General features: G+C 43.0%; 1 protein-coding gene across 1 annotated transcript in view; it reads left to right on the forward strand.

The window, feature by feature from the left end:
- The first annotated feature begins 8,106 nt into the window (after window positions 1–8,106).
- The window catches only part of LOC147430934 (ubiquitin-conjugating enzyme E2 2-like), a 45,613-nt gene continuing 38,953 nt past the window's right edge, over window positions 8,107–14,766 (forward strand). Inside the window, exons 1-2 of the mRNA XM_086493469.1 lie at window positions 8,107–8,265; window positions 8,726–8,810. Coding sequence (XP_086349595.1) covers window positions 8,197–8,265; window positions 8,726–8,810 — 154 coding nt within the window. The 5' untranslated portion in view covers window positions 8,107–8,196. The remainder of the gene's footprint in view (window positions 8,266–8,725; window positions 8,811–14,766) is intronic.

The following is a 14,766-nucleotide window of genomic DNA, read 5'->3' on the forward strand; positions in this document are numbered from 1 at the left end:
ATGTAAGGATTTTCTAAAATGAGTGGATCTACTATGGTTTTGGAAGTTTTTTTCAAAACCCTAAAAGGTCACTTTTATGTCATGCTAGGATATCAACCTAGTGTTAAGTGGCTCTAGATATAAAGGACAATCCAAACAACACCGGATTGTCAAGACTCAACACTAATAGCTCTGCATTTTTAATCACTGATGATCACTAAGCTTTGCCTTTTTTAGATAATTAGTCATCTATAACTGGCAAGATGCGTTGTATTTTTTGCACAATGAGTTGCTCATTTGGCAAGCATATCACTATACATTGTAAAAGCAAAGTCAGTGATTTGTATTGACAATTTTTTTGCATACTTGGTTTATTTTAAAATATTATTAATTTTTTGAAATTAAGTTGATTTGTTTATGGTTGAGAGCTTTTTTAGATGAGCTTATCAGTGTTACCATATACATGTGGTAGTGATGTGTGTGAACACACTAGGACCGCCGGGGCATTTTTTCCCTCTTTAGGAGGTTTTTTCCCCAATGCATTGTATATACGCCCATCACTCTAGGGCTATCTATCTTTCCATTGCACACTAAGTAACACACTCTCTATTGTGTGCCTTGAGTTTCCTTCGTCTTCTCCAAGTTGTGTGTGCTTCTCTGCAACCCTAATTCCAACAATTGGTATCAGAGCAGGTCACGTCCTCTCGGGCTTAGTCGCCAGCTACTCCAGCACACGCCTGCTCACTTTCTCCGATTTCAATGAGCTTTGGCGAGCGTTCGCAGGTTGACAAATTTTTTGGGCAAGCTCGAAGAGCTTGGTCTGCTCAGAATTTTGATTTGGGCTCATTTCGGCCTCCGTTTCCACTACAGGCAATACTGCACAGGCTATTTCGTCATTTTGTGCAGAATTTCTGTCAGTGCCGTTTTCTGCATAACAGGTGTCTTATAGTCTTCGACGGTTTGTGCTATATAGCACAAGTTGTTCCCGCTCCGTTTCTCCTATTTTCGGGCAGTTTTCACATCAGGTGCAGCATTTACCATGGCTGACAACAACAACACAGATGTGTTCAAGATGTTTGCTGCTGAGGACAGGTTGGATGGGGACAACTACCCGATGTAGGCTTATATGGTGCAACATGTTCTTGTGTCAAAGGGTGTCTGGAACATTGTGCAGGGCATTGATGTACGTCCTGGTTCTGAGGATGTAGGCGATGTTGAGGATGTCGCAGGTCTTGCTGCAAGGATTGCAGCTATTAGAGTTGTTTTGCCTACGGCAGAACAAGCTTGTTGGGATGTTAAGGATGCGCAAGCTCATGCATTGATTGCGTTGTCTATGAAGCGCACCATTGTTCCTCACATCCGTTCAGCAAAATCTGCAAAACAGGCTTGGGATATTTTAGCAGGTCTTTATGCAAGCCGCAATGAGGCTAAAATTGCTTTGCTGCGTAAAGAGCTGGAGTCGAAGATTATGCATGAGGAAGATGATATGGACACTTTCCTTGCTAGTGTCAAGGATATCAATGAGCAGCTTATTTCTGCAAGTGGTCATTTCAGACAGTTCCCTTGTGCAGACTGTTCTTGATGCCTTACCAGATTCCTACCAGACTTTTGCTAGTACTTGGAGACTGATGACCCAAGGAAATCCTGAAGTTGTCAAGTTTGATGCATTATGCACATTGCTGTTGCAAGAGTCACTTTCAAGAAAAAACAGGACTAGGCAGCGTGCATTTGAACAGGCTTTTATTGCTTCTCAAAGAAAGGGTGGTAACAGTAATGCAGCCACTTCTTATGGTTCTGCTACGAGTGGCAAAAATTATGTTCCTAATGCTTCTGCTGGCAGTACTTCGTCTGGTAATTCTGGTGATAAGGGCAAAAAGAAGATGCGTTGCCATTATTGTAAAGCCAATGATCACTTGATCAAGTCGTGTCCTAAGTTGAAGGCCAAAGAGGCTAAGAAGAAAGAGGGTGGTTCCACTGCAAATGCTGGTTCCACTACAAATGCAGCCATTGTTGAGTCTTCTGTGAAAGGAGACTGTAATGCTGATGTTTATGCAGAATGAGCTTTTAGCGCAGAGTGCACTTACAATCCTGCTGTCCATTATGCATGCTTGTCAGTTGCTGCAGATTCACATGTGTGGTATTTCGACAGTGGTGCTACAAAGCACATTACCTCACATCGTGAATTGTTTACCTCTCTCGAGTCTGTCCCTCATGGGAATTCAGTCACTTGTGCCAACAATGCCTCTTATCCAGTTCAAGGAGTTGGAAAGATTGTGCTTACTGCTGCTAATGGCAGTTCTTTCACACTTGTTGATGCACTTTATGTACCTGGGATCAAGAAGAATCTCTTGTCTGTATCCGCACTTGGTAGACTTGGACTTGTAGTCAAATTTGTGGATGACAGATGTACAGTTCATGATCTCAGTTTTGGTGATGAAATTGTTGCATCTGGGCTTCTGTGCCGAGGGCTGTATAAGCTCACTTTGTATGACAAGTGTGGACAAAATTTTGCAAATGCTGTTGCAGATTCAAGGGCTATTTCAGATGCAAAACTTTGGCATGCACGTTTTGGTCATCTAAATTTTGCCAGTTTGCTGCGTTTGCAGAAATCTGATATGGTTGCTTCTTTGCCGCCTCTTGAAGCACCTGTCAAACATGTTTGTGAAGGCTGTATTTTGGGTAAGATGCAGCGTTCTAAGTTTCCAAAGGATGGTTCAGTTCGGGCCACATGCAGGTTGCAGCTTGTGCATAGTGATGTTTGTGGGCCCATGCAAACTCCGTCCTTGGGCAATTACCTGTACTTCGTGACTTTCATTGATGACTACTCCAGGCATGCATGGGTATTTCCGCTTAAAGTGAAGTCCGAAGTTTTTATGTGCTTCAAACAATTTCTAGCTATGACTGAAAATGTCTCGAAATGTACTATGGGCACCCTCTGTTCCGATCGAGGGGGGGAGTATATGTCTCATGAATTTAATGCATTTCTGGCTAGTCGTGGGATAAAACACCAATGTACAGTGCCTTATACGCCTGAGCAAAATGGTGTTGCTGAGAGGAAAAACAGGTCTCTGACGGAAATGGCATGATGTATGGGCAAAAGTCAAGCTTTGCCGCATTCTTTTTGGCTTGAGGCCATCATGTGTGCCACTTATGTACTAAACAGGTGTCCTACGAAAGCTTTGCAGTCTATTACTCCATATGAAGCATGGCATGATAGAAAGCCTTCTATTGAGCACATGCGTGTTTTTGGCTGTTTGGCATATGCTTTGGTGCCACAAGTGCAGCGCAGAAAATTGGATGATAAGGCTGTCAAATGTATTTTTGTTGGTTATAGTGCTGAAAGCAAAGGTTACAAGTTGTATCATCCGCAAACAAAACGTATTCTAGTTTCTCGGGATGTAGTGTTTGTGGAAGATTTTGTTCAGCCCTTGCTGTCATGTACTAGAGACAGTAATGTAAGCTCACATGACATTTATGACACTTTGTTGCCTCTTTTCAATGGTGGAAATATGAATGTAAGTTCCAATGAGGCAAATGTACAGCCTATGGGGGTTTCTGAAAATGTTTTAGATCAGCCTATTACTGATGCAGATGTACATGATGTACTTGATGAGGAAAGGGCTGAAAATGAGCAGGCTAGAGGTATGCCAAAATGGTTGGTGCACACTTTGCGTGACAGTAAATTGGATGCACCTTTGTCTCGTTGTACTCGTTCAGGCTCTCGCCATGCATCTTATGCATCAGATTGTTATGCTTTGGCTGTGTCTAGTTTACATGATGTTGAGGAGCCTCTGACTTTTGATGAAGCACAAAATTCAGAAAATTGGATGACTGCCATGCAATCAGAATATGATGCACTTATAGAAAATGACACATGGACTTTATGTGATTTTCCTCCTGGCAAAAAGGCCATTGGTACGAAGTGGGTTTACAAGTTGAAACGCAAACCGGATGGTGAGATCGATCGCCATAAGGCTCGACTTGTTGCAAAGGGTTATGCACAGAAAAAAGGCATAGATTATGAAGAGACTTTTGCTCCCACTTGTCGTATGACTACTGTGCGTTTTCTATGTGCATTGGCAGCTCATTTTGGTTGGGATGTACATCAATCAGACATTGTTACTGCTTTCTTGAATGGTGACATATTTGAAGAAGTTTATGTAATGCAGCCTCGCGGTTTTGTCATAAAAGGACAAGAGGACAAAGTGTGAAAATGTAACAAGGCTTTGTATGGGTTGAAGCAATCTCCTCGTGCTTGGTATGAGAAAGCTGACACTCATTTGGTCAAACAAGGCTTTTGTAACAGTCCAACAGAAAGCGCATTGTATGTAAAGCGTGAGGGTGATGTATTTCTCATTGTGGTTCTTTATGTTGATGATTTGCTGATCACTGGACCAAATGAGAGACATATTGCTGAATTCAAGGCTGATTTGAATGCTACTTTCAAGAGGAAAGATTTGGGGTTGTTGCATGATTACTTGGGTATACAGTTTAAGCAGTGTGATGGTGGTATTGCCTTGTGTCAGAAAAGTTACATAGAGACATTGCTATGTAAGTTTGGACTTGAGGATTGCAAACCTATTGCCACTCCCATGGAAACAGGTTTGAAGTTGAGTCTACATGATGCTGGCGATCCTGCTGATGTCACTCTTTACCAAACTGCTGTTGGCTGCCTCATTTATGTATGCAACACGAGGTCAGATATTCAGTTTGCAGTCTCACAGGTCAGCAGATTTATGCATAGCCCAGGGTCTAAGCATTGGCAAGCAGTCAAGAGGATTTTCCACTACCTTAGTGGCACTTTACATCTTGGCTTGTTTTATCCCAAGGGGGGATCATTGTCGCCAGACTTACATGCTTTTTCGGACTCAGATTGGGTTGGTTGTTTTGACACGCGAGTGTCCACATCAGGTTTTTGTTTCATGCTTGGAAGTTCATGTATATCATGGTTGAGCAAGAAGCAACCTACTGTGGCCACTTCGAGTTGTGAGGCTGAGTACAAGGCAGTCTTCACAGCTACGGTTGAGTGTGTATGGCTCAGACGCCTTATGGTTGATTTGGGTGTTGGATAGGACACTGCCAACACTATCTACACTGACAGTCAGAGCGCATTGGCAGTTGCGAGGAACCCAGTTTTTCATGCTCGCACAAAGCACATTGAGGTGCATTACCACCATGTCAGGGAGAGGCTCTCAGCAGGAGAGATCAGCTTGGCTTATGTGCCAACACAGGACAACCTTGCAGATCTTTTCACAAAGGCATTGTCTCGTGAGAAGCTTGAAGCTTTCCGCAAAGCTTTGGGCTTACTCCCCTTTGTGGACTGATCCTGTCCTCAGGGCATGGCACTTCCCTTTACTCATGTGCCAGCTCTCGTTCACCGCATCACTCCAGGGGGGATTTGTTACCATATACACGTGGTAGTGATGTGTGTGAACACACTAGGACCGCCGGGGCATTTTTTCCCTCTTTAGGAGGTTTTTTCCCCCGTGCATTGTATATACGCCCATCACTCTAGGGCTATCTATCTTTCCATTGCACACTAAGTAACACACTCTCTATTGTGTGCCTTGAGTTTCCTTCGTCTTCTCCAAGCTGTGTGTGCTTCTCTGCAACCCTAATTCCAACAATTAGAGCATCTCAAAAATTGGCTATTTGATTGAACCTCATGATGGAGCATCTTCTCACACACAAAAAATGATAATTTGTCCGCCATTTAGATAACACACTTGGAGTTCATGTCTATTGAAGGTGTGGAAGCAAAATATCTATGCAATACATCATTTACATTTGGATATTGGATCAGAACATTTGTCATTTTTCATGTCAAAATGTGGTACAATCTAGACATTGCGCTCGAGGCAAGAAATGCATGAGAAGTAATAAGCATAAAGGAGAACCTATCATATTATGGTTTTCTTCTATTAGCTGGCATCAACCTACACCCTAATAGAAACATTCGATAATAGAAATGCCTATTCACAAGTTGGCCTTCACGTACCACCATTTAATCAAGGGGAGGTGATCCATACCCCTATGGGAGGATTTGTTGTAGGAAAGGTCTAGTTTAAGGGGAGGATTTATCGATAAGATTTGGCTTATCCAGCTAGTGTGTATTCCCTCTAGCCACATAAGTACCCTAGTCATCATACACCATGTGAAGACTCATTTGATAGCCATTTTCTTGATCCACCTAATGATGCTCTTCTATGTGATGTTACATCACATGATGTTCTCCTGTTCTCGCCCCCCCATTTCACCCATCCTATGGTTATAAAAGAGACTACTTTGTACAACATTTCAAGTTAATTCAAATGTTCTCTCTTTTGTCATTGTAAATGGTTCTCTTACATTTCCTCCCTAATCTCAACTCTACAAATTTTCCATGCTTTATGGTCACAAACAAGGTAATTTATTGATTCAAGTTAATCCAATACTTACATTTCTCTCTTTTCCTTGAAAATAAGATTTGGACTAGCTAATGACTTGAATGGTTCAAGGGCAATGTTTAAAGTGAAGAACTAACATGCAATGATTGTATTGTAACAAAAGAACCAACTTTACCATATTCTTTTATGATATATGTTTGGCTTAAAAACTACCTCTCAAGCTCAAAGTTAGATCCTTTATTTGGACAACGGTTATCATTTCATGAAGTTATTTGAATTGATCATAATGTTGCTCAGACTCTACATGAGACATGTCAACGTGTAAACCATTTAATCAAGAATTAATATGCTTGTTTTACACTCGTTTAATTGATTTTTAAGTTTGTAGGACTTGCTTGTGAAGGAAATGTATACAACAATAGGATGGTCTTGTTATGGCTTGTAGAGCATTACTAAAGCTTGGATCATTATTGTCTATATTAGTTTTTAGGATATTATTGTAAATGCTGAAACCATATAATTCCAAAAGAGAGAACAACCCTAGCCTCAATGCTATTGCCGAGCCATAGTACCAAGGCTTAAGATGCCAAGGTATGATATGAATTTTTTGTGCTTTGCCTTTTTCATCCACAACTTTAACCAACTTAGCTCTTGATTGTGCCTCGGTTGTAATTTCCTTGCATGATGGTGGTTGTAGGCCTCCCATTTGATTCACAATCGATTTGTAGATGTTATGAAATTCTTGCTTGAGCTTGATGAAACCGCTTTACCACTTAAAAGACCCTTACAAAGGTCTTAGGAGCAATAAAGGTTTGTTTGTAATAAGGCTTAGAGAAGCAAACCATTGAACAGAGAGCCAAGATGAGACTTTGATAGCCTATAGCAATCACTTTGAGGCTAAATGACCAAGGTAATGGTCACTTGAAGCTCCAAGTGTGTGTGTGTGTGTGTGTGGGGGGGGGGGGGGGGGGGGGGGGGGGGGGGGGGGGGGGGGCTTGAGGTGCATTAGCTCAAGATAGCCTAGTAGGTGAGGTAGCTCATGCTAGTGCAGACACTAGGGTCTTGAGATAGTGCCACAAGTGCTTGAGAAGAGAAATTGATAGCAAGAAGGCAACACAAGTGCATGATTGTGGCTGGAGCACTTTGGAGGAGAAAACAATGCCTTTCTTAATGAACTGAGACTTTATTAATAAAAGCCAAGCCTTACTAAAGGACTTTTGAAGTAAAACAAGACTCTTCAAAGAGTTAGATGATAGAAATATCTCAAAGATCCTAGGGATCTTAGCTCTATGGATAAAAAACCTATATGTAATCAAAGTAGGCCATTCTTCAGATAGGATAATTTTCGTAAATAATAAGGACTATCCAATGGGATTTCAAGAGCTTATATAGTAGATAAATAACATGAGACAAATAGGAAAATGTTTATGGTTAGGTTCTTTTATCTTCTCTGATTCCAAGTAGGAAATATGGGAGACACGAGAGATGACACATGATGAAAAAAGATCACTAAATCATCATAATGAGATATACAAAGGATAGAAAAAATTAGGGAGGGTGTTAAGATAATGAGTGATGGGTGAGATGGTCTATAATAAGGCCGATGGTCAATACAAAGGCATCCCCTTACTCAAAGCTTGATGGAATTGTCAAGAGTATTGAACCCACAACGTGATGCAAGTGTGATAAGGATTGTGACAATACAACGGTTTTTGTTTCTCGGGGAGATTGAACCCACAGCTTCAAACGTTGTAAGAATGTTGACATACAATCCATTTTTGTCGATCTACATTTTACGTGAATTGGGGCGGGTGTGGAGGGGAGTGCGACTATGGCGTCCTCGTCTGCACAGCTGCGCCTCATGTCCGATCTCAAGGCTATCTGTAACGAGCCCCCTGAGGTGCCTTCCTTTGCTTTTTAATCCCTAATAATTGCGCAGTTGTTATCATTTTGCTTGTCAATTATGTAGCGCATTGATTGAGAGAGAGAGAGAGAGAGAGAGAGAGAGAGAGAGAGAGAGAGAGAGAGAGAGAGAGAGAGAGAGAGAGAGAGAGAGAGAGAGTTTGTTTCAAATCTGCTTTTTTTGCTTTCTTGCCTTTTTCTGGGCTGTAAATTGATTCCTAGAACAATATTGTGGGGATGCTTGTTTGTCCAGCTGTACATGGCTTTGACGCATAATGAATTGCTTGGAAAGAAAATCATTGTCTGAAACCTACTTGTCACCATGTTTTTTCTGTATTCAAGTTCGGTGTAAACTTCCTCTCAGCAATTTATGTGCACTGAATCTTAGGATAAAGAACGGTTTCTATGTATGTGGTTTCACAGACTTTAATTTTTTCAATGATTTGATAATTATACAGGGTTGTAGTGCAAGCCCACATTGTGAGGAAAACCTGTTTGTCTGGAGTGCGACCATCTTTGGTCCAGATGACACACCATGGGAAGGTGAGGTCTGCTGTCTAAATGACTGTATATTTTGTTACAAATTCATGAAGTATTTGAAGTGAACTTTCTAACAATGTAAACCCACTCAATTCTGCAAAGGCTATGTGAATATTCTACTTGTGTAAGCCCACTTAAATTTGTGAGGGCCTCATCAGGCAAACCATGGATACCTATGCTTTTGAGCTTACAGATAGAGGTGATCTTTACGTGGCTGATCCACATCAACGCTCTCACCCAACATGTTATGGCTTAAGCGAGTCTCTCTCTCTCTCTCTCTCTCTCTCTCTCTCTCTCTCTCTCTCTCTCTCTCTCTTTGAGTGGCTTCATGGAACAACGCATTAGTATTTGAGGCCCTCGATGGAGGGTTTCGAAGCTAGATTGTGTTGAAAATCCGGATGTTAGGATGCTAGAAAACTCCTCTAGATCGAACTATCTATTATGCAGCTTCCAGGATGCAAATGTTGTTTTCTACCAATCTATTGATCAAGTGCAAAAAAAGTACCAATCAGAAGTTAGTAACAAGTGGCTGCTTCTAGTGACTGCAACTTTGCAAGGCAGGAAGAGTTGAGCTTAGCTCTCCAAAGACAACTTTCTTGAGCTAGTAACATGCAATGTGGGCCGAGATAGTATAGCCATATCTTCTCCCTTTCAAAATGGAACTTGTCAGTTGTTTCTCTCTCTCTCTCTCTCTCTCTCTCTCTCTCTCTCTCTCTACTACCTCCCCCTCCCCCCCTCTCTCTCTCTTGCCCAAAAGAACAGAGCTGATTTCTATTATTGAAAAACACTTGGAGATGCAGAAGGTCAACCCTATCCAAGCCTCGGCTACACCAAATCAAGGGCTACACCAAAGTGGTATCTGTGAGAATGGAGCGAAAGGGATGGTGACACGGGAGCATAGGAGAGAGGAGATAGAAACACGAGAGAGAGAGAGAGAGAGAGAGAGAGAGAGAGAGAGAGAGAGAGAGAGAGAGAGAGAGAGAGAGAGAGAGAGAGAGAGAGAGAGAGAGAGAGAGAGAGAGAGAGAGAGAGGGAAGCCCGTGTCCATAACCTCGCGATGGCCCTCTGCCACCTTGGCCCAGCTCCATCTTTCGGCATTGATTTGCTACCCCCGCTGCCGTTGTGTGTTGCTGTGTGTTTGTCAGAGTCTAGGGTTGTGTGTTTTGTTGGCTTGTTGCATGTGTACGTGCTGTCACAAATTGCTGACGTGTCAAGCCACTGAAGACCTGAGCCGACTTGTAGATCCCGAGTGAGGTGCCTAAAGCCTAAGTGAAGAAGCAGCAGAAGAAGTCTTACCAACTTATGGGACCTTGTCCGATGGGGCCCAAGTGACCTAGAGAGATTAAATAAAGCAGGACCAACACACACACACACCAAAACTCTTGTGTGGAGAATCAATGACGTGGCATCAATTGTATGGACAACCCACAAAACTCGTTGACATGTTGATGTGGCATCTGTATGGGTTTCTGCATTTTACGCTGATGATGTGGTAGCTGTACAAATTTCCGCAAAATGCACTGGCAACTTTTGGACCAGAAGCTTTTAGAACTTGAAGTTTTTCATGTAATCGCTTTTGAGAGGCCAAGGGCCTTCAAATATGAACCAAGGGCTCATTCTCTGACATGCTTCTGCGCGAAGGTGCAAAGGATGGAGTACTGGTGATGTATTGAGTTCAAGCAATATAAAGAAATACCGTAAGGGGCGCAAAGGTTTGGGGCCAGTGCTTTCTTGAAAATGCTTGCCACGGATTAGCAAATTGCAACTTGTGGTTTTTGGACATCTTTCAGCAGGTCTCTTTTCTTAAACCGATAACCTTGGAGGTTTCGTGTGATTTGTATATCTTGGGGCTACGATCACCGCCACAGGAACATTGTTAGGAAATAGGACAAGTAGATATTAGAGTAGTTCACTTAATGGAGAGAGAATTTTCACACATGAGAGAGAGAGAGAGAGAGAGAGAGAGAGAGAGAGAGAGAGAGAGAGAGAGAGAGAGAGAGAGAGAGCACAATATACGTGGTTCACCCAATGTGGGCTACGTCCATGGGAAAGCTGCCACTCAATGGCTTTAGTACTTCAAACTAGAAGTAGGTTAGAAAGGGATTATACCCTTTATGGAGCTCCCGCCTTGCTTCACTCTCACCACCTCACACACACCTTGTTGCATCAACTTCACAATATGTTTTGTGTGCAGGAGACGCCTCCTTTAATAGGCCAAAAGGGTTGTCCTCTCTCATGAGAGATAACTGTGTGTAGCCGCCCTTGTGTAGAGAAGTCTAAGTTGAACTCTCCAGTTGTAAGGTGCAGTGGAATGAATGTTTGAACTTTGCTCAAGATGAGTGCCTCTGAACTGTGCTCAAGGTTCCTTTTGTTCTTATGGAAGGGAGAGCCTTCCGTTCTTAATGAGAGAGTGCAATGATCATAAACAAAGTGAATGGACACTGTGCGTGCAAGTGTATGAGACTGAGAGATAGAGAGAGAAGAGAATACGACACCAGAGACGTAAAACCCTCCTGCGAAGGCCCCACTCTCTATGGCGAGAGCGGTCTACTTATGATTGCACAAATCTCTACAATGCTTGGACTTGCCGACGATGTCGACGACGACGAGACGGGCTGAAATCTGGAAACTCTAAGGGTTGAAATCTGCAAATCTTCTATCTGCTGAATTTTGACTCTATGTCAATGACTACGACGATGGCGACGATCCGACGACGACGCGCTGAAAACGCAGATGTTGAAATCTGCGTTTTCCGGGCTGAAACTATAAACCTTGCGGAAACTGACCGCGTGGCGAGGAACTGTTGCAGGAAGGTGAGATTTGCGAGGTTTGGGGCTTGATCTGCGGTGTCTAAGGGCTGAAAACTGAAAACGCTGATGTTCCTTGATGTTCCGTCGTGATGATCTGCAAAAACGCTGAGTTGTCCTGCAGATGCAAAAACGCTAGGGCTGAAAATCTGCAAATCTGTCACCGGTTGGTCTGCAAATGCAAAACGCTAGGCTGATCTGCTATGTCGTGATGGCGCCGGGGCTGATTTGCTGTGCACCAAAATGCCAGGGCTGATCTGATCCAAAAACGCTAGCTTTATGCTTGTGAAGCAAAAACGCTAGGGCTTGGGGTTCTGTTGAGAAGTTGCCTGTTGAGCGAATGCTCTTGCTGCCTCTTTTGCCAGAAAGTGCTAGCTCTAGTTTTCTTATATACAAACTTAGCAAAATTGCCCTACCTACTTTCCAACAAAAATCACTTAAAAATAATAAGTGAAAAATGTCAAAAATAGGGAAAATAGGTCTATGCACTATAAAAATGCTATTGATGGGATCTGACTGGAATCTGATGGTCATGCTATGTGCAACTAGAGGATATGCATCTAATCTAAGTGTCTGTATATGCACGGTCTGCGAACAGACTCACAAAAGTGCCAGATCACTTCCTATTCTAGACTGACTTGACTGAACTGAACCCTGATCATGCTGTAGCTTGTCCACGGACACATAGGGTTGAAACTTGAATGTGTCACGTGACATCCCTTCCTTTTCAAAGTGAGGTACTGGTACCGAACTGTATGGCGTCGAGGGAGATCGCCAATAGCATCCGGAATCCTGGAAGGGACTCTTCGCCGGCCCACTTTGATGTGTGGGTTGTGCGGTACTTGAACTTAATAAAGGTCTGCAACGCTTGCTTCTTTGGGCTGCGCCGAAAGCGACACAAATTCTTCTGTGGCTCCTTCAATGCTTCAACTTCGTCTAGAGTCATGCTTCTTTCTTCTTCAAGAATCTCCATGGCTGAAAATTCTTGAAACCATTTCTAACACAAAAACATGAACATATCCATTCCATGTAAAGTGAGTGAAAAAAATCTTGTCTTCCTCAAAGGCTGTACATGCAATGTAGATGAACACATAGACGGAGTGCCTAACCGTTCACCACACACACACAAACAATGAGAGCGAATCTTGTCTTTTTGATCTAAAGCAATCAACTGTGGCAATTCACAACGGAAATGCCCATGCTTGGTGCTCATACTTTCATGTGCTCTTTCTACAATTGTGTCATGCCAAGGAAGAGACATGGAATGTGACTTCCTTGAATGCATACTTTTCAGCTTTCCATGAACAATCCGCATACATTTGTGTTCATTCATGAGTGAAACGTGCTCAACGTACAATATTCATGCCTAGGAAAAGGGATCACATAAAGACACTGACTAAAATACAAGAAACGATCACGAATGAAACACTTGATCACTACGTGCGTATGAATCATGCGAACACATAATACTTCCTGTGAGGGTTCTTTGGACCTTGGCTCGAGAGCCAAGATCGGTTCTTCTTGACTCATCAAATCTGAAATGAGGTTAGCTTCACTAGAGACAGTATCGACTAACACATCATCCGTGTGAACAATCACATCATCTTCATGCAACTCATCATACTTGTGAGAAATCACATCTTGATCATCATGGAAATCATCATGCTTGTCATTGTCATCCAAATCATCATGCAAATCATTGGCATTCAAACCATCATGCTCATCATTATCATTCAATTCATCATGCTTCTCATAATCATGCAAGTCCTGTGTGTCATGCTTGGGAAAAGAAGAGACTGAGAGAGTCACCGTCTCCTGAATCTCTTGCATCTGTGCCTGCACTTGAGAAAAGAGTCGCAAGAACTCTTTCATGTGTCGGTCGCTCTGTTCTTGTCTTGCTTTGGCTGCCTTTCTTTCTGCTTTTCTTTCTGCGTGTCTGTGATCCATTTTTGCTCTTCTTTCTGCATTTCTTGCTTCGCGTTCTAACTTCCTTTCCATAAACAATTGCTCCAACTCCTCCATAGGAGTTAGTGCAATCCTTGGCGTAGATGGGGAAGGGGGAGGGTCGAAAAAACCTCCTGCTGGGGAAAATTCTTTTTCGCCTCTCTCATGCTCATCACCTCCAAGCGAAGTATCCATTCCGCTTCGAGTGATGACCATCCACTGAAGTCGTGGGTTCTTGCGGGTTCTTGTGGTCTTGGGTTCTTAAGTTCACGAGGAACTTGGGTTCTTGCGGATCTTGGTTCTTGGGGTTCTTGAGTTCTTGAGGTTCTTGCGGGTCTTGAGGTTCTTCTTTTGCTTGCAATCTGTGTTAGAGAAGGATCTTCTCTTCACCCGAGTTTTGCTCTTTTCCGTGGGCCGCACCCCTTGGTGGCCTTGCGCTCACACCAAGGTTGCTTTTTCCCACCTCACGTCGATTGACCGGCCGCTAAGTGCACGGTCCGCTCTCAATGAGTGAAAAGAGGCACAAGGGGAGGCTGGACAAGCCCTTCTTTCCTGGGATTCCTGTCACTCTTCAAAAACACGATTAGGAATCGACACGCCCAAGCGAACTTGGGTTTGTGCGACCTCAACAAGCAAAAAAAAATTCTGTGGTTCTTGTGGTTCTTTCCTTGAGTGATACAGAACACTACCAAAGCTCTGATACCAATGTAAGGTGCAGCGGAATGAATGTTTGAACTTGCTCAAGAGGAGTGCTCCGAACTGTGCTCAAGGTTCCTTTTGTTCTTATGGAAGGGAGAGCCTTCCGTTCTTAATGAGAGAGTGCAATGATCATAAACAAAGTGAATGGACACTGTGCGTGCAAGTGTATGAGACTGAGAGATAGAGAGAGAAGAGAATTCGACACCAGAGACGTTGTAAAACCCTCCTGCGAAGGCCCCACTCTCTATGGCGAGAGCGGTCTACTTATGATTGCACAAATCTCTACAATGCTTGGACTTGCCGACGATGTTGACTACGACGAGACGAGCTGAAATCTGGAAACTCTAAAGGCTGAAATCTGCAAATCTTCTATCTGCTGAATTCTGACTCTATGTCGGTGATGCCAGCGATGGCGACGATGCGACGACGAGGCGCTGAAAACGCAGATGCTGAAATCTGCGTTTTCCGGGCTGAAACTATAAACCTGGCAGAAATTGACCGTGCGGCGA

Source organism: Adiantum capillus-veneris, chromosome 21 (genome assembly GCF_014529385.1).
Source record: "Adiantum capillus-veneris isolate H3 chromosome 21, ASM1452938v2, whole genome shotgun sequence".
In the NCBI taxonomy this organism is placed as follows: Eukaryota; Viridiplantae; Streptophyta; class Polypodiopsida; order Polypodiales; family Pteridaceae; genus Adiantum; species Adiantum capillus-veneris.